The following is a 25,096-nucleotide window of genomic DNA, read 5'->3' as shown; positions in this document are numbered from 1 at the left end:
TGACAAATAAAAACATTTTTAGAGAAAATTTACGAATAAATAACTAATACTCTGTAATTTACGTAATAAATAAATAATTATTTCAAATATTTTAGGGACATTTTAGCACGGAGACGTGGCAAAACTTGTTTACGCAACTATTTCAATATTTTCAATTCTCAAAACTGGGTACATTTTCTTGTTAGGAGTGAGTAATCTTTAGTAATCTATGATCCAGAACTAGAAAATATTTCTAAATCATCATCAATCATCTATTTATCTATGGTGACTTCTTCGCCACGCGGGCCATCAAAAAATTAAAACCAATTATACATATAACGCTATCGTTATTGTATTAGAGTCCTAAGACATAGACATACTCGTTGTTTATTCACAAAACTAAAATTTACCAATCACCTTGATTACATTTTTATAAATCCTAACATTAACCAAACTCAGTTAAAAGGCCGAATTGTCACTTTTTAATTAATTCGTAAATTTACCAACGCATGTTGGTAAATCTTAGCATTTACTTCATGCTTTACAGTAACAGATACTTTGATTTATTATAACAGTTTACATGCATAAAAACAAAGCATTCCATACGCTTCATAAGGATCAACTTGTCATCTTACTTACATAGCGATAACTTCAAAATTGCCTATATCAACGACAAATAGACTATACCGACAAACCGTGACTAAGATGCAAGTACGAAGTAGCATTTCTTCCACGATAATACCCTCCGTCTAGACTCCAGACAGTACTCCGAGATGCTATCTTTATTGCCTGTTTCTTTACCGTCCGAGAGAGGAATGCACTAAGAATTGTTTTTCAAAGTATGTAGAATATTAGATGATTCTGTCTATAAATGTTTGAATGTAAAGTAAACAAAAGAGTGATATTTGTATGACTGATTATAATTCATGTCCGTTGTTAGTAATCCATCTATCCTTATTCGGATGTCCGAGGTTCAAATCCCAGGCTGTTCGCACCTCTGATTTTTCAGTCATGTGCGTATTAGAAAGTAATTATCACTTGCTTAATGCCTGCCTGACAGCACTTACATGGGAGTTCGAAAGAAAAGGCAAGATCTCAAGGGTGGCAGTGGATTGTGGCTTAAACCCTCATCAGTTCATCATACATGAGAAAACCAGTGCCCAGCAGTAAGACAATAATAAGTTGACGACGACGTATGAATAATAATACAACTTCGAGCATTCTCCTTAGGCATGTAACTGTTTTCCCTCACCAATTAAAGTGACAATTAGTTTTAAATACAAAATGACTTCCAAAAAGCGTGAAATTGGTACCAGAATGAAAGTAAAAATACCACGCTATCACAATAATTTAACGCTCCATATTTCCATAACAAAGTCGAGTCTTCAAAATATTCTCCGTGCCAGTTCTTCGGGTACGTGACCAATTGCTACTCATCGACATCGCGTCCCAGTGCTCTAGAGTCTAGATTTTTAGTATCATTAACCTCTATCCGGTTGGTCGTGCTATGAATAAAAAAATACAAATCAGGCCTCGCTCTGTTTATGTTATTTTTTTATAATATAGGAGTAGCAGACGAGCATGCAGACCACCTGATGGTACGTGGCTACCACTTCGTCTCGGAAAAGTATGTCCGTCTTCCTTACCACACCGTTCAAACAAGAACACAGCAGCGCTTAACACTGCTGTTGTTTGGCAGAAATAGGTGTGGCAGTGGTGCCGCCGGAGTCGATCCACAAGGGGTTCTACCACCTTCTAAGCCTGTTATAATGTTACACTAAAGAAATATTATCAAAACAAAAACCGACTGCTTTAAATATATCCAATACCATACCCACATTTTAGATGAATCCAACGACACCTAATATATTAAAATCCGTCAAGTCTTTGGGTGTATCAAAAAGTTTATAGTAAAAGTATTTAGTATTTACTCTCTTGAAAATCATTATAATCTGCAGTCGGCCAATAAGCAAGAATACTAACACCTAGAATTTACTTAGTAACAGACATAAACAAAAAGTAAAACAACAGCTTGTTCAACTCTGTGTGTGTGCGTGTTTAACTCGAAATTAACGAGGAGTTCTCAGACGGAAGGATAATGTATGCGTCATCATGCACTCACCCTTGTGACATGACTCGTTAAGTTGCACCCGCATCCATGTAGCTACTATGTCCCTTAATTTTTAGTCGCCCTTTTAGTCGCCTCTTACGACATGCAGGGTGATGATATGATGATACCGTAGCCCTATTCTAGTTCCGGGAGTACAAGGACAAACCGAGGAGGTCCTACAGCACCAACTACGAGTAACGTGGATAGGATTAAGAGTGCTACTGGAGGTCAGCCGCGGATGAAAGTTTCGTAGAAGAGTCATACTATTTGTACTACGAGCAGTTGTCCACTGGGAAATAGGATAGAATCTGGAACCCTTAGTTTTTCTGGGACTGACAGGGCCGGATTTGGGAGAGGGCAGGCGGAGTAACTACGCAAGGGCTTTCACAAGAGAGGGCCGCCTAACAATAAAATAAAATTAAAAAAAAAACCATTTATGCCCCTAACAATAGAGAACATTAATCGAAGGGTCAGCAACTTTTACGTAATTTTTTCCACACAGTACTTTTTCGCATTTTTAACGACTTGATATTATTTGTTGATATAATTTTATTTCTAGGCAAAAAAAATTGAAAGACTTGGCAGAAAAATATCCCTTTTATTTGGACATAATTAGTGGCCTCAACGTTTTCGTTGCCCCAGGGCCTCCACACTTATATAAGTCTCTGGGTTCCGGTATGATGGCCACAATGCCACGCAGGTCGAAGCTATCAATATAAACAATAATGTAAGACGACCTTCCAATCCGTTCGACAGTTTCGTGCTGAAGGGCGGGCCGCAAATAACCGCACGGCACCGGATGCGACACCTGGCACAATTACGACCAGACGAAATCGAATGAGAATTGGGATTGATGGTTTGTCTTCTCGTTTCCGAAACAAATAATAAATATAAGTAAGAAATATAACTTTTTATAGTAATGAGTAAAAGCCCGATTACTTAAATACCTAATTATCTGAAAAGGAAATATTGTAGCCTACGTCACTCTTACAATTTAGACGAATTCATCACCGTTATAACAAGTGATAATTAATTTCTAATACGCACATTACTTTGAAAAATCAAAGGTGCCTTGAATTTGAACCTCGGACCCCTCGATCGAGAGGCTGAATTTCAACCACTAGGCTATCACACCTGTGATATAGAAATACAGACACGTTCGAACGAAATTGCGCTCCGTACTCGAGTAAAAAGTATAATTCATATGAATACAGAAACAATAGTAAAATTTCTCCATCACATCTCCCAACAAACAATTTGCACATAATTGCCCTTTGTTTCATATTCCCATGGCTCCTTATGTAAAGTGAACGAACTTCATACGGTCCAATGAACAGGCCATGTGTCGTTATGACTTCATTTGTGAACCAAATTCTTATGAGCACTCCTCTACTATAACGTCAAGATTCATAGAAATATTGGTCCTAATTGTCAAAGTTTTGAAGTTCTTCGTAGGGAAAGTAAATGAGCAGATGGATGGATAAGATAATATCGTGGGCTTCAAGTGTTTACTATACCTATTATTATGAATTTATGATCCATTGAGAGATTATGTTTTGACAAATTTGGAAATGAATGATGTAATAAACCAAAGAAACACAATTTTTTATACGCTGCTATCATTTATGTGAAGCCCGAATATTTATTGAGATAATCTTTCTTGCTTTTAATTTTCGACTTTGAACAACACTTTTTGATACCTCTCATAAAATTTCCAATATTCACAGATTTCTACAGGTCGGAATCGACCGTAATCCACATAATGCATTTCCATCTGAATTTGTTTTAAGCTTACTACTTCAGCCACAACACATTATGTTCTATCACATTTGCCACACCTTTTCGTTTTTAATAATACATACCTAAATGATTTAAAAGGGATCCTATTACTAGCCTCCTCTGTCTGTTCGTCTGTATGTTGATCAAAGGACTATATCTTGAACAGTAGATATACATATGTGCACAGATTAGGCAATGGGTTCCCATCCCATATTTTTCGGCTTTTTTCGGTTTAATTATAGAACTTTAATAGGTAGACACTTTAAATTTGCACAATACATAAGCATCTGCTATGATAAGAAATACCAAAACCGGAAAGTGAAAATATGATGGTACAAAGTTCTCCGTGAACGAGTTCTACTCACCCATAGCCAATTATTACTACTATATCTGAGATTTTTAAGTGAATAATTGGTTTTATCAAGTACTAGATTTCCTGTTTTGAGATTCAAGTCTAAGTTACGAGTAGCTACTTTACAGCAACTGTAGAATTAAGATGACTTCATATATCATCCACTGCTTCCTATCGATAATTATAAGTGCAGTCTGCCGACTTATAAATAGAACTGATAAGGGCTTGATTGAAACTTACTCAAGATTTATTGGAAAAGGGCAAAGACTGTTGACCATGTGGCTATAAAAATGATAGGTCTTATATAGGACTTTATATTATTAGTAACGCCATCATGTAAATTTTGCTTCTTCATACGAGGGTGCGTTTTTAAGTCCGCGGAATGGCAGGGTTGGAGGGGGGATAGCGGGCTCGTTAAGGGCGGTACGTGTTAAGTGACTCATAAATAGTATAAATATAAAGTTTTATCACAATTGCATCATTAGTTTTAAAACTATCGACAATTAAACAACTCAATCCGGAAGAAAATTGGAAGTGTGGAGAAAATCGAGCATCGCGCCGTTATAAAGTTCCTTACCAAGCATGGAAAGTCTGTGCAAATCATAATGGAAGAGATGTCATCGGTTTACGGGGACTCTTGCCCTGGAAAAACGATGGTTTACAAGTGGAACAACCTTTTTAAGCAAGGCAGGGATTCACTTGAAGACGACCCACGACCAGGACGGTCTGTTGAGGTGACCATTCCGGAAACGATAGCGGAAGTCGAAAAATTAGTACTGGAAGATGCTCGGCTAAAGAAGAAACAGCTTGCAGAAATGGTTGGAGTATCGGATACAACCATTTTTAAAATTCTGCATGACCATCTTGGCATGACTAAGGTCAGCGCGCGGTGGGTGCCGAGAATGCTCACGCCGCCTCAGAAACAACAGCGCGTTGAATGTTCCCGTGCGTTTTTGAACCTCTGTGGAGAAGATAAGGATATTGTACTGAATCGAATTGTTACTGGAGATGAAACTTGGGTTCACCATTATGAACCTGAGTCTAAACAAGACTCCACGCAGTGGCATAAAAAAGGTACAGCAACTCCTAAAAAGTTTAAGGTGTCACAATCGGCCGGCAAACTCATGGCGACAGTCTTTTGGGATGCAGAAGGAATTTTGTTAATAGATTACAAAGATAAAGGTGTCTCTATAACCGGAGAATATTACACAACAATCTTGGAGCGGTTAAAAGAAGCCATCAAAGAAAAAAGACGAGGAAAATTATCCAGAGGTGTCCTGCTGTTGCACGACAATGCGCCCGTACACAAGAGCCGTATTGCACTGGCTGCCCTGCATAAGGTGGGCTTTGATATTTTAAATCACCCACCCTATAGTCCAGACCTGGCTCCCAGCGATTATTATCTCTTTCCAAAAATGAAAAAAGAGCTTCGTGGAAAGAATTTTTCTACAGACGAAGAAGTAAAGGACGCAATTTCCTCGTATTTTTCCGACAAGGACAAAACATTTTTTTATGAGGGTTTAAATAAGTTAATACAAAGATCTGAAAAATGCATTCGTCTTGCAGGAGAATATGCAGAAAAAGAAAAATAATTTTGACATTTTATTTTCGCTCCTTGTCCCTCATTCCGCGAACTTAAAAACGTACCCTCGTACATATGAATAGGATTGTGGTAGAACCCTTTGTGGTTCAACTCCAGGAGCACTACCGGCACGTTGCACACCTATTTCTGCCTTATACCCCAGGTAGGATTAGATAAGCCTACCTGGGGTTTATTACAGATGTCTATGAGCGGCAGTAACCTATTATATTAAAAAAATGAAGTACAACCTTGTGAGAATTTTTGTGTGTATAATTTATATTTATACACTATCATATCATTAGCATCTATCACACGTACACCAATTGAAAATTGAATATTTATCAATGACATTTGTACTATTATATTATATGCATGAAATATCTTTGAATATTACATTATGCATTCATTATATCTAATGATTTAGATAAATGAATATAATTATCAAAGCAATGCATGTTTTAGATGTAATGACACACACTGAAAATCAGTGGCCGTGGTTCGCCGCGGTGAGGCTGAGTGTGGACCCTTTTGTTAAATTTTACTGCAGCATTGTTCTGATTTGAGAATCATGTTACTGTTAATTATGCCATATAATGTTGTAGTATTATTTGCAAATAAATATTTCTTTCTTTCTTTCTAATTCTTCCAAATGACCCTAAAGGACTTCAAAGATAATTTGTTAACAACCATTATGTTCAATTATAAATTTGAGTAATTAATTTTTAATTGTTTAAGAACTAATTACATATGAAACGGACAACCTAATGTAGAGTGGCCAGAATGTTTTGCTACTTCAATCCTATTTAAAAAAGTGAAATTATAATATAACTAGTTTTTGCCCGCGGCTTCGCCCGCATTTAAAAGGTAACAATATAAGTAACTCACAAACATAAAACTGAAAATTCGTACCTTCAACTTTGCTAAAGATCATCACTTGATCTTGATTTACGACTCAATCCCTACTAATATCGATTAAAATAATCGATGTTTTGGGTCCAAAAGATCGATTCTCCAATTAATCAATGTTAGATTGCCATTCCTAGTTCCCGTGGGATTTCCGGGATAAAAACTATCCTATGTCCTTTCTCGGGTCTCAGACTATCTTTGTACAAAATTTCATTAAAATCGGTTCATGATTTAGGCGTGAAGAAGAGACAACCAGACAGACAGTCAGAGTTACTTTCGGATTTATAATATTAGTAAGGATAAGGATAAATGTTCATTATTATGTACAGCAATAGATGATTCAAGCAGCTCCATTTTCAATCTATAAATGAATTAGTCACAAGTACCTACTAGAGTATTGTTTTCATCTCAAGTCCCACTAGATTTGTATGATTCATGATTTCTTGAACATTGATTGGATCATAGGAGAGGAAAACCTCTATAATACTAATATTGTGAAGTGTATACTAAGAAGGTATGTATATATATTTTTTTATTTTACATATATTTATTTCTTTCAATGCCATTTGCTATCAAAATAAATAAAAAAAAAACATTTTGACAAAAAGTGGAGTTGGCTGATTTGCGAATTAAGGTAATATACATTTCTGATATTTATTGAAATAGTGAATGCTTATGCAAGTCACCTTTTTTAAATAGAGTAGCAGAAAAATGTGCAGCCCATCTTTTTGTACATGACTCCTGCAGTCAATGAACATATGTAATCAATTCCAGCTAAAATTATTTTCCTATTTGAAGTAAACTCGCTTACCGTGTTACCCCTGAGGACTAAGTTGAAATGCCTGAAAAAAATATATTTCCTGATCATAAGTAATCACCACCACCAATAGACATCTACTTGATGCTGATCACAGATGTGCTGCCATGAGGGCTACCCCTGAGGACTAATTTGGAATGCCTCAGATAAGTCACTTTATTATTAATTCTTTTCAAACTAGAACACGGCAGCGCTGAACACAGCTGTTATTAGGCAGAAAAAGCTGTGGCGGTGGACCCAAGTTGGATCCAATAAAAAGGGTTCTACCTCTATTACCTTCGAAATATTTTTCAATCAGTAAAAGTTTGGTACCAAAGTTTAACAACAATTTTTTACTATGAAACATAAAAATGAAGAATACACTAAAATTAATTAGTCAGCACCAAATATAGCAATTATGTGGTATGACACTAAAAATCTCAAACTTTTTATGATTATGACATAATACATACGTCATTATGTGTTAACGAGTTTTAACACCTACATGCAACAGAAATAAGATAAGATACTATAAGAAAATAGTTTACTTTTCTATATCAACTATAATCTTGCCCTACTTTATATGCAATGTTATTAATTTCAAAATAACTTTGATACAAACTAACAATCCTATAAGAATCACTGGCTAACTTTTAAGACTTTAACATCATTATTTAGTAATAAAGTTACTTAAAAGTTCCCAAAAATGCGTCGCAAGAGCTTACAAATCCGTTTTGAAAGTTCTAAAACGTCTAGACACAACGAATCTACAGGTACTACAAACTTCTACTTCGTAATCTATGCTAAGCGGCAACAAAAGCAAGTTTTCGACAACTTTTTCTGCATACCAACTGCAATACTAATGACTTTACAAATCTGATTAGAAAGTACATATTATACGCAACTCTTTTATTAGTCAATAACGATATTTGATATATCGTTAGAGGATTAATTAACGTACAAGAAGTGTATCACGAAATTCCTCTGAACCGAAGTCTGATTCACTTTCAACGGAGTTCGAGGTCTAAAAATAAAGAACACGTACCTGTTGGGCCACCGGCTCCAAGATGCTCTCAATGATCTTCGTATGAAAAACCGGCATTTTGTAAGCTCTTTACACTTATATTACATTAGATAAACACAAATAAACCGCACAAATATGTAACACGAAACGAAACACAACCAACACACGAGGTCGACAGAAAAATACTGAGGTGAGGAACGAGGGAGGGTGTCGGTGACGGGATTGAGGGGCGCGGGAGGAGGGCTATATTTTGAGCAAGCAATCTCGAATCTCGTTTTATGTTTTGGTTGGCATATTGACATAATTCCACAGACAAAATAAACGTTGTGATTGACATTTGGTGACATGACGTTTGTGTTTAAGTTGAGAAAATTACCCCATTTCCAGGGAAAATATTTATTCACACAATATTCAGAATACTGGCTGTCTTATTCAAATTAAGAAATTTAACCAACCTGTACATAAATATAGTTATAATATATGTATTGTAAATACGTTTTTATGAATAATGTAATGTAGATTTATAAAACTTTGTTGCAATAAAATACCTATTATACAATAAAAAAATCAACCTTTTACTTTAAATATTTATAAAAATCGAAAGTTATTATCTTTTATCTCTTGATAATAATAAAAATAATTTCTTTATCAATTAAGGTCGATGAAAGGATAATATAATATAAAAACATTCGTGTAATCAAATATTTTATTTTACATTATTTAGGTAATTTAATACATCTATTAAGTCTTTATTTACGTGCAATTACATTATTATACTTAAAGATTCTATTACAAGACCATGTACTAAAATGAAATATTCAAATCATGTAAATAGTAAAGATTAAAATCAAGAGTTTAAAAATGTAAGACAGTATAGTGTTATCAAAACAGTTGTAAGGAAATTATGATTCTCTTATTTATTATTATTTAAGTTTGATTTTAATTTCACAATCTTTACCTATTCAATATTTTCACAACAATTAACTAGACTACTGAGAAATAAATGGATACTTTTAAACCGTGTGTTTTCTGTTCATACAAATATCGACATCTAAAAAAAGATCACAGAAAGTATTTTATAAGTATAGATGCAAAATTATTATAATTAATATTAAGAACTCCTTCACAATAGCGTTGTTCCAGCGTAGTCCATCGAACGCCGATTATGAAAAGACAAGGGTCTATTATTACGGATATTAAAAAATGTAAAGTAACACAAGTAGTCTACAAATGTCTCTATCTTTTAAACTAAAATAAAATTCAACATTATAAATATTTTAAAAACATAAGTGTATCACAGGAAAGTAGAACCTAACTGTCCACAGAATTATAATAATATAAATAACAAGAGTAAAAAAATATTTTGTCTAATAACTGTGCGTAATTGATATTTGTGCAATAAGTATAATATGTCGATATTTTTCGATTTGTTACAATTGACCTTACATTATATTCACAACAACATTTTTGAAGATACATTAAAACGGTTTATCACGATGCAATAATAAAAATTGGAAGTGACACAAAATAAGGCATTGTTTTTAATTAAATAATAAAAAGTCACTTAAGTTAAGCTCGGATGCAAAATGCAATAGAGATCAATGTAATTAAAAATATTATTTTGAAAATATTTGTTTTGGTTTTTAAAATAAAATACATAATAGATAAATACACTGGTAAAATTTATAAATGCAAATATTCGTCAAATAATTGAAGATAATAATAAGAAGATAAATTGCTTTTAAAGTATCAATATTAATTTGTAATTTGTTTATACAGTACTAATCATTTAGAAAGGTCTAACTATTTACTTACTTATTTTTACATTATCGCTAAAAACCCGTTAACGAACTTGTCAGAAAATTTCTTTAACCATCTAAAATTTTGAATTATTTATTTTGCTGAACAAATTACGCTTTTATAATTATAATTTATTAGTTGTGGAGATTTAATATTATTTTGGGAAAAAAATAAAGGTAATTAGATTATTTGCTGGTAACATTATTACAGATACATGTAACAATGCCAGTGTTCTCTACAAATCATAGTTTATTAATATGTGCAAATTAAATCTTAATTGTCTTAATTACATTTCAAGCTATAAATATCGTAAAAATGTCCAGCATTTACTCTTAGTCCTAAATTAAAAAAAAAAAGTTTCAGGTGGGTGAATAGCGATACCGCAATTGAATAATTAAAATCTTAAACTTCTACTCTATTTTACCTACAGATCGCACTATCATAATAGTGATGGGGTACGAACTACCTAAATACATCGACAATTGAAATAATTATCGTTTTTTTTCGCTGTTCTACTCTCCATAATGGTTTTACATATTAGCGAAACATTCTTAGTGTTCAACACTGAGTATTTTCAAACAGCATGCCAGGAAACTTTACAAAATTGACGTTTTACCGTATCCCCTTAAGTTTTACATTACTAACGAAAAAGACACCACCAGTCCTTGTACCAAGAAAGTTCGTTGTAACATTACACATGCGCACTCCAATTCTTAGATATAATGCAGTTTAGTAGACCTAATTTCCAATAAATATCACTGGAAAGGTCATAGAAACATATCCAACAGAACACCGCTGGTAAAGTATTCGTACTGGTAGCTAAATTACTCAATATTTCCATACAAACACATCAGTAGCCTCACAAGTATTCCACAATGTCGCATTTGATCGATATATTCGGGCAACTGACGCCATAGCTAAGGTTTAGTCCGTGAGGTTGGCTCTTGTGTCTCTCTGTGAGGAGTTTGTGGAAGATGGGCAAGATGGCGCACTCGAAGAGCTCGGACTCGGAGCTAGCGGTGTACATCTTCCGCTGTTCCACTGATTCTTGTCGCTTAGAGTCACTTCGTCCATATGTCGCTGACTTGCGTTCTTCACGTTTGTTTGGTGAGCCTGAAAAAATGGAAATCAACGTTATTCACCTATTGTACCTGATGTTTTATGTATATTTCGGGTTGCCAATTAACATAAATTTAACTAACGCTTTTTTTGGGTAACAATGTTACGCTGGCTACGTCAATTTCAAGAACCAATAGAAGAAAAGCTAGAATCAATCAAAGAGGACACAGTTCGAAGAAAAGTGCATCATGAATGTCTTAAATTACTCTTGCTTGTTACAAATCTTGCTAATAGTCATATTACGACTGAATGCTACAAAGATGCAAAGACTTATGCACAAATTCAGAATACAAACTCATTTCAAAACCTACCAGACTTATGTCGAGAAGCTACATTAGGGCTACTTTTATGATGATCAGGTCTTGGTTGATTTTGTTTGGCGGCCTGCGTCAGCCTCGGCGAATCGCCCATTCCCTTCGCCCGTTTAAGGGGTTCTGCTTCCTGTCTCAATCTTTTTGCTGGTGACTCTTGCCCTTTGGATACCCTTATTGTATCAGGATCTGGTTTCCAACTCTCCGTTTCCTGAGGTTCTGGCTGTGGCGCTGGTGGGGGTACCGGTTTCTCTTGAATAGGTTTCCTCGGTATGTCATCGTGTCTTCTTGGAGATGGTTCTACTCTCTCTGGCCTTTCTTCTGGGTACGACCTTATCTGTAATTTAAAGCACAAAATGATGGATAAAGAATCTTGTAATAGTTTTATTACAGCCAAAAAGAAGGTTTTTGCTGAAAAGTCCATTTAAATTAACTATACGTTGTATGATGACCGCATTTAATAAGTAGCTTTAAGTGCTTCGTCATTCATCATTGAATGATGGAATGTTTATTTAGGAAGAGGTAACAAAAATACAGTTTTATACGTACTTATAACATATGTATGTATGATAATTACTTCGCTCCCAGCTACATTATAAATAGTGATAAGTAATAAATTTTAATCAAAAATTGTTTTTATTTTACCATTTAAGCGACTAAAATAAAAGAAATGCTTACAACAGCAGTAGACTGTCTCCTCTTGGCCTGCACCTGATGTGGAGGCGTACTCACTGGCTGAGGAAATTCAGAGCCTCGTCGCTGAAAAACCATTCGATGCAAATCTATACATGCTTATGGATTTATGCCGTGCAGAATTATGTGAAATGGATTCTATTGAATCAGTATTCTAAATTTCTTGCAATTTTACTAAAGATCAATTTTCATCACTTATAATATTATACAATAACTTAAAAGGACATTGTAGAATTTACGTGAAGTGGCGTAACTAAACCCTTGGCAAACTCATTACATAGGCCCTGAAATATTTTTCTGGCGACCTTTTTTCCGTGATCTATACAATTTTTTTGGTCAGATTTGAGCTTGCAGCCTCTCAGTCTGCATGGCAGTCTGCCACCCTATAGTTACGCCACTGTTTACGTGCTAATCTTATCTTTGATTGCCAAACAGTATTCTAAAAAAGGTGTAAGGTACTATTGTTATAATAAGTGTATTCACAAAATTTGAAATGATATTATTTTACAAGTGAAGAACTGATGATACGAGTAATAAGTTATCAAAATAACCGTCTCTATAAATGGTAAAAGGCATTCTTCTTTGATCCTCGGTTGCGTTTTGGTGATGTATATATTACGAATGATTTATTATCGATGCTTGTAAATTGAATTTATTGTTTTGATCTTTGTTACATTAAGAAATAATACCTTCGACAAACGATCAGACATCCTTAGCGTCTCAGCTTCCCGATAACCTTCTGGTGTTCCACCTCTCGGAGGGCCAGCTGTAATGGTAATGGTATGGGGCCATATGTCATGATAAAAGTAGTAAAAAACAGTATTCGGGACAAAATACAAAGTAAAGAAACATTTTCCCTTACAGTCTTCAAAGTAGATGAAAGCAGCAAAAACAATACTGTTATTAACAAGGAATTCATTTGGCGGTGGTGTCGTCACAGCAGACGAAGAAGACCTTACTTTGATTTGTTTTCATTGTCTATTAAAAACTGTATGAATATGTTTTAAAACCGAAATTGACGAAAGACTCTTGATCTTTTATCCCCTATTACTAATTCTCCCCTATTACTATCATTAAAAGATAAAGTTACTATCACTGATTATATTTCATACCATGATTGATGGAAGCGTTGGATGCTCTTCTTTCGATGCTTTTTACTTCTGGTTCTCTGAAAAAGTAATTATATGTTACAAATTGAATTGACATACGAAAGAAAACTGCAAAATATTTAGTAAAATCTAGAAATATTCTTCTTTACCTGTGATGGTGAGGAGAAGGCTGCTGCCGACTCTTTTCTGACACGCTCCTTTGCATTGGAGAATGAGCATGACCTGGAAATCAAAAGAAGAATTTTTCACACCAATTTCTGCCTAATAACAGCAGTGTGAAACGCTGTTGTATTATGGGTTGAAAGGAAAATAAAAGTGGTTTAAAAGAAAATGTAAGGAAGATATTACTTTTCCGAGGCGTTCCAGCTTAGACTTTAGTGGTAGCGGCGCATCTGTGATCGACCTAGTGTAGAACGCTGATATTGGTTGATTACAGTCTAGATCTTATCTAGTGTTGATTGGAATCCGTGGAGGGTAGTAGGAACTTACCATCAGCGTGCTCGCCTGTTACTCTAATATTATAAAAAATAATAACATTAAATATTTTCCTTTGTGCTAAAGTAGCAACAGAACAACTTACTAGGTGGTGTTTTCTGACATGTGTACTGGAAAGTGTTAGTGTCCCATAAATCACTTTGCACCACTATGTAGTTCTCTTTCTTGCGTCTCTCTGAATCTCTTCTTTGACCTGGAAAGGATAAATTTGGAAAGTAACCAAACCTCGTCCCAGACTGACTATATTTTGTCTTTAGCAATATATGTATGTGAAAAATAAGCTTATGCGCAGGTGAATTAATGACATGAGAAATACAGAGGGGAATCGCTGGTTTCAGAAGGAACAGGATAGATTGGAGTCAATCCAATTAGGAGAGATCTATCCAGCAGAAGATCTCAAAAGACTGACGGAGCGATGGACGCTTATGTAAAAAAAAAATAAAGACGTTTATTCCTACATGCTTTCCGCCTCTCCATCGACGAGTAGTCATGGTCAATGTCGAGTATATCCTCCGGTTCTTGTTTAGGCTTGGGAGGTATTGGTGGATCTCTTTCTTGGCCTAAAAGAAAATGTATTAAAAATAAATAGAAAATGCAGAGGTCAATACGAAGAAACTTAGCAATGACATCATTCGATTTTGCGAACTATGACCATAGAACATGACCATACTGCAAAATCCTGCTTATTTGATGAAATAATAATCAGAAAGCCATCCTAAATATGGGCTGATAATAAAATCTACTAAGTACTTACAAGTAAATTTAATTTTGAATTGAATTACAAATTGAATAGTCTGTCGTATTAATGTGACTGCGCTTAATGCTACTTAAATTGACGAATCGCTTGAATTTCACCATAAACCATGAATTGTAACGATTTTTTAACTAACAATAGAGTACTTACCTATTACTTTCCTCTCCAATCCAGGCGGCGGCTCCATATCTTCCTGGTCAACAGACACATGCATCAGGTCTGTTAGTAACGCGCCCTGGCTGATGCTCGACATCCGTCGATGGCCACGCGGAACCGTCTTCTCTCTTGAATCTCTCGATGGTGTTGTCTTGGCAGGCATTGACTCTTGGGTCTTCACTTTCTTCTGGAGTTCTGGAGTCTATACAGCACGAGTAATGTTAAGGTAGGGTTGGTAGGTAATGGCGGTAGTAGAATTATCAATCTATCCGTTATTTGCATATAAATGTACGAAAATTTTCAATTTTTGCTAAGAATCGTACGACAAAATACTGGATATTGTCGCAAGTAAATTCGACTACACTTTGGATAATACACCAACACATTAATAACATTAAAACAATCTATTTCGGCGATGGACGATCTAAAAATCTAATCTTAGTAGGTTAAGCTGCTAACTGAATTTTCTTCACAAAAATACTTAACCTTAGGCGTAGCCGCTTTCGTATACATGGGTTCTTGCACCTTGGCTGGTACTGACTTCACCGTAGGAGTATCGGTCGCTTTCAAAGCTGGTATGGTCTTTGCTTCTGCCTTTGCCGGCTCGGATGGCTTTGTTGCAGGTTTCGGAGGGTCTGGAGGTTCCTGAAATATCTATACAAATAAATATAATCGAAAAGTTAGTTTATATCTCAAAATAATCGCATTTAGTATACAAACTGAAGGAAGACATCTCATTTCAGAGAGAGAAGTTCTGGGTATAATAGCTAAGACAGCTTAACACAATAATTATGTAAGACTCCTTTTCTTGCTCAATATTTACAAGTTATTTTTTTAATGTTATCAACTTAAGACTGTACAAATCTTTTCTACAATAATACCTCTGTTGACCACCCATAAGGCAGCTTCGCTAACTGATCTTTCTCTGGAACGGCCTTCGAAGACGGCGGTGGACTTGTGTAGTCCAGATGATTCTTGAACGAAACGTTCTTGGTCTGTTCTTTCTTCGGTTCTTTGATCGTGACCTCCTTGATTGCTGGTTCTGGTGGCGCTGAGGGCTTAGGTCTGAAATATTATAAAGCAGTCTTAATAGTATAATTGATATTGTATCGTCTTCAACATCACGTTTGTCACATCGTCTCTAATTTGCTCTGTAGTGCCCCTAGCTACGACTATGACCCTGTAGATTTTAGTAATTCAACACAGTTAGCTAAGTCCAAAATCTTATTCCTTCCTTCATTCCTTGATATTTTGAACTTAAAATCTTTTGCTCTTGCTTACTTTTCAACTGTTGTCTGTAAATTGATATACTCTGTTTCAACGCCAGCGGAGGCTGCACTGAGGCTGCACATTGATGTAATGTCACTTGTTTCTGTTGAGAGAAAATAATTACTTACTTATAATATTTATCATAAAGTTTACAAGTTAACGCCCTTTAAAATATCTCTGTAAATATCATATTAGAAAGCGAGATTTGTTTTATCTTACTCCTCAGAACAAACAAAGAGTCTACGATTGTCTTTAGATAGAGTCGTATTCTAGTCTCAAGTCTTATTGTGGGTCAGTTATCGGCAATCAATTGCAGTACAACTTATCATCTGATAGATTGAAATTAATTAATTATTAATGAATAAGTACTTGTATTAAATAAAATATTTCAATCAGTACCATAAAGGAGGATTTGATTCACGGACGCGATTCTGTTATATACTTAAGTGCTTTAGAGCTGTATCATAGGGACCGTTTCACTAAGGTTTCACTCCAAAGTTAAGCTGCTAATAATATTTTTTTTTTTTTTTTTTACTTTATAGTGTTTATATTTTATTTTTATTTATTCAATAATTCTACAATTTACATTTAATTATTTACAATATTAACGTAATAAAAAAGTACAAAATAATATATGAAACAGGCTATAAAAATACTTATAATAAAATAGTTAAATATAATAAGCTTCATCCAAATTGTTGTCTCTTGGAAGAGTCCCCAAAACGCTGGCGACATTACCTCGCTGAATAGCAAAGCTAATTCTTTGCCCGAGGTAAGCGCCAGCCCTTTGGTCGTGGGTGCACTCGATCAAACGCCTTGAAAGGTGTTTAAAAAAAGATCGAGCGTCAGAACCCCACGGCCCCTTCGTCTCTACACCAAACGGCAGAAATATATAGTCTCGACTGAGACTAGCATATTTCTGCAGCTTGCGTATTTCCGCATCGGTAGCCACAACACCAGCTGCCCTAGAAGATAGTTGGAGATGGGATGGTGCCATTGTGTCGACACACGTAGCATCCCACACAAGACACCTCCCATTCTTCCAAGGAATTAAAGTCAAGCCGTCAGGCCTCTTACCATCGTCTCGTACAACACCGTTCGGCTCTAATTGTGCCGGTACGTTGACGGTAGCAAGAGCCCTGCGGATGACATCATTGAGGGCAGCATGGCGCGATTGGCGACCGGCGCTACGACGACAAGATAGGCCGTGGTGTCCCAAATGGTCTACCTGAACTCCACAAGGGCAACAATGTGGATGAATTAAAGGTAAACCTAGTCGCAAGCCGATAGCAATGGTAATATTACTTAATTACAACTTATTAAGCAGTATGGTAGAGAAAGTTTTACTCTAAAATTAACCAGTACTTTTACCGGGATGACTGATGTTTTCTTTTGGCACGGGCAAGCGTGTTCGCTGAGTTGCTGGCGATTTGGAGTCTCGTGTTGAGGAATCCGAGCTGGCGTCACATCCTAGCTTGCTTAACAGCATCTGTGTTGATTCGAAAAGAAAAGATTAATCTATTTATCATATCATCTGGCTTATAACAGTAGTGTTAAGCGCCGCTGTGTTCTGGTGGTAAACGAGTGGTAAGGGCGACATACTTTTCACCAGCTTAGTCCTCAGGGGTAGCGGGGCATCTGTTACCGATCTCAGGTAGAAATATCTTATCCTATCTGGAGTTGATTACAGATGTCCATGGGCGGCAGCAGCCACTTACCATCGCGTGGACTGCTCGCTCGTCTGCTCGTCAATGTAAGTAACTTTTTTTTCACTGTTTAAGACAGAATGGCTATAACACCTGACTTTGATAAGACAAAGAACTTGCATCATCATCTTGCCAATCAATATGAAATTCATAACAGATGACCACTGGCAGAGTTTACTTAACATTAACGATGGAGCTGAATTCTCTTGGTTTCCAGACCTTATACTCTACTTCCTCACCTGCAGTTCATTTTCTTTCGCCTGCAAGGTCCGCCGATAGCGATTGTTGTACTGCCGCAGCTCCTTCATGCGTCTCTCTAGCTCGGGGCCCGGTTCCCGGCACTCGTGAGAAGACGCTGGGCGGAGCGTCGCCCGGATCCTCGCCCCCGCTGCCCCCGGCTGGCCGTTACGACGGAGCTCTAGAAGCTGGAATGTAAATAAGTTGGATCAGGTTTATAAGTAATACCATGCTACATCTCAAGAAAAAATATGCTAAAATAAAAATTAGTTTGGGAGAAGGCAGGAGAATGGTACAGTAGATGTTCATTATGACTTAAATGAGTCCTTAGTATTTAAAGCATAGCGGTGTTACGTGATGTCCTGGAATATCAGCCTAACAATTTCATCCCAAAGACAGCATAGAAGGCGATTAAGGCGGTAAATATAAGGAGGTAGACTCCTGACAATTCCTGAGCTTACAATCACGTCAAGAACAGCAAATAAAGCAATCTTTCCAATGTTATGGGAGACGGAGACCTATGCCCAGTAGTGGACTTCTAAATATTGATGAACTTATAAAGACAACATATTAAACATGATTTGACTTACCTTCGGTACGAATACCAAGCAGAGAGTCGCTGTTGTGCAAAAGATGATAAATATTGCTATGAGAACAAACAACGCATCTTTGTGATCAGCCAGTACCTGAAAATTAAATTATATTACTTACTTATAAATTATAAACTTAATGTAAGAACAATTATTCAAAAGAAACCAGTTTTGATTAATTATAGAGATACTATAAATAATACTCACTAGAGCAATGGGAGCCCCCATAATGCACATGATGAAAACATTATATACTGACAGGCCAATATGTTTAGAGTCGTTCAACGCTGGTATCGACACGTGTCTCGTTTCCCATGCTAGGAAAGCTCCAAATATCTGGAAAAGTTACACATCGTTAGAATAATTTTCCTAAATGTTTTGAAAAAAGGTTTTCTCATGGGGTATATTTTAAAAAGACTGGCTGCTGCTGCAGTTATTACAAGTTTACTGAAAAATCCTGAAGCATATTCTACCACGCCACGGACATGCAATTGAGGATTTTATATGAAATCTATTCACTAATAAACCTAAAGTTGATCTAAAGGACATTGATAATGTTGCAAAACATAATTACCAACAGGAGTCCTTTATAAGCGTAAATAATGCCGATGAAAATCGACATATTCTCTGATTGACAATACTCATTCTCCTGAACTATGACAATGTCTTCACTTGTTGGATGAGCCTGGAAAAATTAACAAAAATGATGAATATTACGGAATCTCCGAATTGTCTTGTAGTAAGGTACATATAATCTATTTATCTATTGGCATTTTACAGAATTATGGAAAAGGAACGAGGCTGAAGTTACAAAGTTTATTTGTCCTACGAGCTTTAGAGAAAACAAATGCTGGAGACAAAGGTAAGAATATACTCAAGCTATATACTCAGGCATATACATTATTAAATACTTATTTTGACGCCTTATAATACACTCGATCCTAGGTAAATACGTAATAGGTACTATAAGTACTATTTTTTCCATAGCCGTTAACTCTGAAAAAACAACCTTAAATATTATTGGCGCATTAGAAGTTTTTTTTTTTTTTATAATATAAGAGTAGCAGACAAGCATGCAGTCCACCTGATGGTAAGTGGTTACTGCCGCCCATGGACATCTGTAATCAACCCCAGATAGGATTAGATATTCCTACCTGAGGTAGGCCACAGATGCGCCGCTACCCCTGAGGACTAAGCTGGAACGCCTCGGAAAAGTCTGTCTCCCTTACCACACCCTTCAAACCGGAACACAGCAGCGCCTAACACTGCTGTTATTAGGTAGAAATAGGTGTGGCGGTGGTGCCGCCGGAGTCGAACCACAAAGGGTTCTACCACCTTCTAAAAGTTACTTACGATAGCGTCCATTTGCTTAGTTTCCCGGTAGAATGGATCGGAGATCTGCCACGTGGTCATGATGGCCACGTCGATGCACAGCAGGACGCCCACCACCATGAACAACTGGTAGTCTTTTATCACCTGCAATGAAATATACCGAGGGCATGAATACTGGAAACTCTTATTACGCAACTTTTCATTAAATTCTCATGTCCTTATGACAAATTCTAGCTTATGTAGATGGTATGCTATAAGTAAGTCATCTCCTCAAAAATGATTATCATTGGTTACTTATTCATTTAATTTGTTACTCTTTAGTAACTTCAATGACGTCGTTATCTAATTACTACACTATACTAAAATTATACAACGAGTTATACACACTTCTCAATTATAATTGCAGTCAATACCTTTTTATTGAGCTTGACATCCGTGAAGATAGAATGGACTCTCCAAGTCTTAGAGAACATTGCCCCAAAGGCGAAACTAAATCCAGCCATCAGCAGCCACGCTCTGGCTGTGCAGATGTAGGGGAAGGCAGCTGTGGACATAGAAACACTAAAGATATAAAGGCAGCCGTGTGTATAGAAATACTAATGTTATAAGACATATAAGTAATTGGCTTTTGTGGTTGATATTTGTATTGTATTATTTCAAGATTAGAAAAGTTCTTGTTTTGACCTATTGGTCAAAATATTTTAAAAGTAATTCGCGCTGTAGATTCAAAACAAGTAAGTAAATACTGACTTACTTGATTTGAAATTTACAATTTCTTGCTATTTTTGCACATTATATTTTTCTTCAAAATGTTAAAGGAATTAAGTTATTTAAAAATTGAGTATCATTTTAGCTTCATTTTTAATTAAACATGCATTTTATCTTAAAATAGTTTAGAAAGAAGAAGAAGGAAGCAATGATACACCGCTCATAGCGAAGGAGTTGAGCAGAATGGTAAATGAAAAGATGCCACTTAAGAAAACAAATATACTAAAACAATAAATCGATGTACTTACAACACTGGATGTGACAAAGCCTTGAAATTACAGAACACCACATACCATTAATAAAGCCTCGCGGATAAAGGAAAGAAAACCAAAACTTGGAAACATGCTGTCGACTCCTGTGACCTAGAAAACGACCTAGGTCTTTCTCAGATAGTGGTCGAGACAGATTAGGGGATTAAGTTCCCAAAATTTGGTTGGCGGGTTCCAAACGGCCCAGGGTCGAAGCTCAAGCTGGGGATGGGAGCAAGCTATTACCTCCTCGCGGCGTTTCCTGAGAAAGACCTAAGAATTAATGAAAATGATGAGTTCATGGAACAGCGTGACGGACGATGTGCTAGCGACATGCGAATCGAAAGTGCTAACATTTTAATATCGCTTTTAATTTTAGTTTCATCGTTGACCAATTTGGAAGTAGTAAATAGTAATTGGGCAGCGAAATTTAAGTTACTATTAGTATATATTGTTATTTTTACCTTCGATCCGAAAGGTAGAGTAGACATAAAGATATTTTATGAATGCGTTAAGTAAGTACAACGTTTAAAGACATTTAATACACAGTAAATGTATAAGTACCTATGCTGCTGAGACTAGAGTCCAGTCCGAGGAAGATCACACTCAGGTAAGTGAGCATGCAGCCCACGATGATGAGGTTATTGAGATGTGGTGACGACATTTTTATATACCTGGGAAAATAATTATATAATATTAAAAAATAATTCCATCAATTCCGGTTCAATTTCTGGCAAGCTACTCGTCTTTCTGTTCGTGATCGCGTATTTATATTTTAAAGGCGTTTTCAAAACAATAACACAGCTGAAGAGAATTAAAAAAGCTTACGCACCTTTGATTTCGATAATGAATATTCATAGCCAGGAAGCCGGTAGCTAGCAGGATGCCCAGGATGGAGCAAGAAACCAGCACAGAATATATAGTGATGTTGACTTGAGTGTGTTCTATCAGCCGTAACGTGCGGTCTTTTGGGGGGTTCCTGAAATATTAGATTTAATTTTTAGCCGATTTAAGACATTCGACACCTCTTTGGTAAGTCATTTATTGGCGTCCTTTCCTTTTTTATCTTTACGGATATGCCATCGCTAGGGTGAAGACTGTACATATTATTTTGTATTATTATTGCATCAAGTTTCTCATCATCATTAAAGTCTACTACTTGTTTGGTTTTATGATATCCGTTAGCGAAAATACCGACAGCTCTGCCGAGTAGACAGCATCTGCATTTGTTATATCTGTTACTGCATACAAAAATGGGCCAGTGACTTACTTCCCAACCCACTTGAACGCCTGTCCACTGCTCAGGTCCAGGCGGTCTCTCTCCGCGCAGTACTCTCCAACCTTCACCTCGCCCACTGAATCCCCCTGGAATTGCTTTAACAATATCGAAGCTTTACGTTCGTTGTCGTAAAATCTGACTGGACCCTGGAAAGAAAGAAACGATTTGGAGACATTTGAATAATTTTGCAGTGTAAAATTTTAGAAAATATGGAACGTGAGTTATTGAATACAAAGCATTGCAAACATGGTTTACGTTGAGTAACTGTACTTAAATATTTGTATTTTTGAAGTTATGATTTTTATGTTGTATATACGTACGTGTTGTATATGTAGTATACAAAGTATTAAACTATTTATTTATTTATTTATTATTTTTTTTTATTTACAAATTTGTGTACACAGAACATAACAAAGAAATAGAGTATTAAAAAGAAATGTAGTACAAAGGACTACTTATTCCAACCTGGAATTTCTTCCAGCAGCCCGCCCCTATGGTCAGAAAAATTGTATGTAAGGCAAATAAAGTGTGCACAAAATAGATAAGTAGGATAGATATCATATACATATACATATATACAATTATATACACATAATATATACAATAATATATACATATGACAATATATACATACAAATATATACTTAATTATGACAGTGATAAGTAGTGCTCTTTTACTCTTCTTTTGAACAAAGAAATACTGTTGGAAAGACGAATATGGGGCGGTAGTGAGTTCCATAGTCTAACTGCATGAACGGAAAAGGAGCGGGAGTAGAAAGAAGTTTTGTGAGAAGGATAATTAAGAAGGGATTTCAGATGAGATCTACAAGGTGCCAGAGAAGGCCGTGTATATGAAAAACGGTGTTTCAGATAGGAGGGAGAGGATGGACTTTTCAGGATATTATAAAGGAGACAGAGGATACGAGTATTCCTACGAAAACGGATTGGGAGCCACTTGAGATCCTTGCGAAAATGGGAAACGCGATCGAACTTTCTTAAACCAAAGATGAATCTAATGCAGAGATTTTGCAAGCGCTCAAGTTTATTTAATAGCTCCTCTGTGGCATCCAAATAGCAAGCGTCCGCGTAATCTAAAATCGGCTGAATAAGAGTTTGAGTTAGAGAAATTTTTGTTTTAAAGGGCAAGAAACCTTGAAGACATTTAAGCGAGTGTAGAGAAAAGTGGACCTTGCGCCTTACTTCTCGCACGTGTGAATCCCAAGATAAATTGGCATCCAAAACAACACCAAGGTTTTTTACTGTGTTGGATAATGGGATTGGAACGCCATCAATAATTATTGTTGGTAAAGTACTAAAATTCAGTAAGTTTCGATGGTACCTACTACCAACAATAATTGCTTGTGATTTTTTGGGATTCACCAAAATACCAAAAGCTTTAGCCCATTCACTTATCCGAGAGAGATCATTATTTAATATGTTAATTTCACTAACTTTATCTTCTTTCTTTAACTTCTTTATGTCTAAAAAATACCATTTATATTTTGTAACCAAAATTCAATAGCACGGGAGTTTTGAACGAAATCTACCACTTGATGAGGATGAGCATGAGGATTTATGTACTTGGAAAACATTTGAGTAAGGTAAGGACTGTCAGAAGATTCAAGACTTACTGTAACCCCTTCGAAAGTAACATTGCTTAAGGCATCCAGGAACAGTTGCTCCCACTCCTTGTCCCGATACCGAAAGTCCTGTACCGTCTTCTCCTTGTATTTCAGCTTCACTCGATGTGCCACTGTCTGGATGGCCAAAGCCATCGCCCAAATACCTTAAACATTTAATGAACGTTTGATGAATAGCAAAATAGCTTAATTATTGGGTATAAATTGAGTATCCTAAATTGTGTAATATTTTCCTCATAGTTTGGTACTCTACTACTTTTTTACTAATACTTTTTCCTTGCTCATAAAAATACTGAAATGTTTGTCTACGCCGTTTGTATATGTTTACCTATGTTTGCCGTAACCACTTTTTCTACTGTCTTTATGCAAATTGACTTTACAGGCAGCAATTTCATAGTTGTTATTATAAGGGAGGATGAAGTTCATATTATTTTACTCACCATCATAGGTATATCCATGAAATCTTGAATACTCCAGTCCTCTTCGCCTATCGTATTCCACTTGGTAATCTTTTGCTGTCTGCAAACAGATATTTATAAAAATCGATTTATCTAGATTACTTTTCTCATAGATCTATGATAAGCAAAGTGACCCAGCATACTGATATATATGTTTAGGTTAAGTGGCTACAATGACAACTTAACTTCTGGTGTGATGTATAATAGTCTTTAACTTCATTCACACGAGAAAGTAAATTCCCGAAGGTGTATCTGAAATACCTAGTAGTAAAGTTCTTAGACAAACAAAGCCTACTAACAATCCCAGATACGGTCATCTCTCCGGTAGTGGACAGCGGCAGCAGATCGGTCAGTATGGCAGTGTCCAGGGCGGTGGTGAGGTCTCGTTTGGAGCAGGGTGCCCGGCGCATCCACCACTTGTTGCTGTAGGTGCCGAGCAGCAGCCAGGTGTATGCGCGGCCGTACATGTCCAATCTGATTTACATAAAAAACGAATTAATTCTAGCATGAAAACAAACGCCTTAGCTCTAAGCCATTGTGTAAGAAGAATCGAATGAGAGATATGTTGCCAGCTAAACCCAATTGCAAACATTAATTATTAAGG

The 25,096-nt window shown here is 36.1% G+C and overlaps 2 protein-coding genes across 2 annotated transcripts in view; both read right to left on the bottom strand.

Moving 5' to 3' along the window:
• The window catches only part of Vinc (vinculin), a 61,245-nt gene extending 52,488 nt beyond the window's left edge, over window positions 1-8,757 (bottom strand). Inside the window, exon 1 of the mRNA XM_073089845.1 lies at window positions 8,550-8,757. Within this exon, the coding sequence (XP_072945946.1) occupies window positions 8,550-8,606 (57 nt within the window). The 5' untranslated portion in view covers window positions 8,607-8,757. The remainder of the gene's footprint in view (window positions 1-8,549) is intronic.
• A 1,506-nt stretch (window positions 8,758-10,263) lies between these two features.
• GABA-B-R2 (gamma-aminobutyric acid type B receptor subunit 2) overlaps window positions 10,264-25,096 on the bottom strand; it is a 20,675-nt gene continuing 5,842 nt past the window's right edge. The window contains exons 7-32 of the mRNA XM_073089908.1: window positions 24,792-24,966; window positions 24,475-24,553; window positions 24,026-24,180; window positions 22,386-22,540; window positions 21,948-22,094; window positions 21,680-21,789; window positions 21,362-21,388; window positions 20,513-20,643; window positions 20,121-20,243; window positions 19,342-19,452; window positions 18,975-19,103; window positions 18,768-18,863; window positions 18,180-18,365; window positions 17,606-17,723; window positions 16,247-16,337; window positions 15,847-16,030; window positions 15,452-15,619; window positions 14,960-15,167; window positions 14,514-14,615; window positions 14,141-14,248; window positions 13,710-13,782; window positions 13,564-13,619; window positions 13,141-13,217; window positions 12,437-12,517; window positions 11,759-12,095; window positions 10,264-11,441 (exon numbers count right to left, since the gene is read on the bottom strand). Coding sequence (XP_072946009.1) covers window positions 11,188-11,441; window positions 11,759-12,095; window positions 12,437-12,517; window positions 13,141-13,217; window positions 13,564-13,619; window positions 13,710-13,782; window positions 14,141-14,248; window positions 14,514-14,615; window positions 14,960-15,167; window positions 15,452-15,619; window positions 15,847-16,030; window positions 16,247-16,337; window positions 17,606-17,723; window positions 18,180-18,365; window positions 18,768-18,863; window positions 18,975-19,103; window positions 19,342-19,452; window positions 20,121-20,243; window positions 20,513-20,643; window positions 21,362-21,388; window positions 21,680-21,789; window positions 21,948-22,094; window positions 22,386-22,540; window positions 24,026-24,180; window positions 24,475-24,553; window positions 24,792-24,966 — 3,481 coding nt within the window. The 3' untranslated portion in view covers window positions 10,264-11,187. The remainder of the gene's footprint in view (window positions 11,442-11,758; window positions 12,096-12,436; window positions 12,518-13,140; window positions 13,218-13,563; window positions 13,620-13,709; window positions 13,783-14,140; window positions 14,249-14,513; window positions 14,616-14,959; window positions 15,168-15,451; window positions 15,620-15,846; window positions 16,031-16,246; window positions 16,338-17,605; window positions 17,724-18,179; window positions 18,366-18,767; window positions 18,864-18,974; window positions 19,104-19,341; window positions 19,453-20,120; window positions 20,244-20,512; window positions 20,644-21,361; window positions 21,389-21,679; window positions 21,790-21,947; window positions 22,095-22,385; window positions 22,541-24,025; window positions 24,181-24,474; window positions 24,554-24,791; window positions 24,967-25,096) is intronic.

The sequence above is a fragment of the Epargyreus clarus genome, unplaced genomic scaffold (genome assembly GCF_041222505.1).
Source record: "Epargyreus clarus isolate Ecla_fem2 unplaced genomic scaffold, WU_Ecla_fem_2.2 ptg000031l, whole genome shotgun sequence".
Classification (NCBI taxonomy): Eukaryota; Metazoa; Arthropoda; class Insecta; order Lepidoptera; family Hesperiidae; genus Epargyreus; species Epargyreus clarus.
Note: the sequence above shows the minus strand (reverse complement) of the source record. Positions and strands in the feature narration are given on the sequence as shown.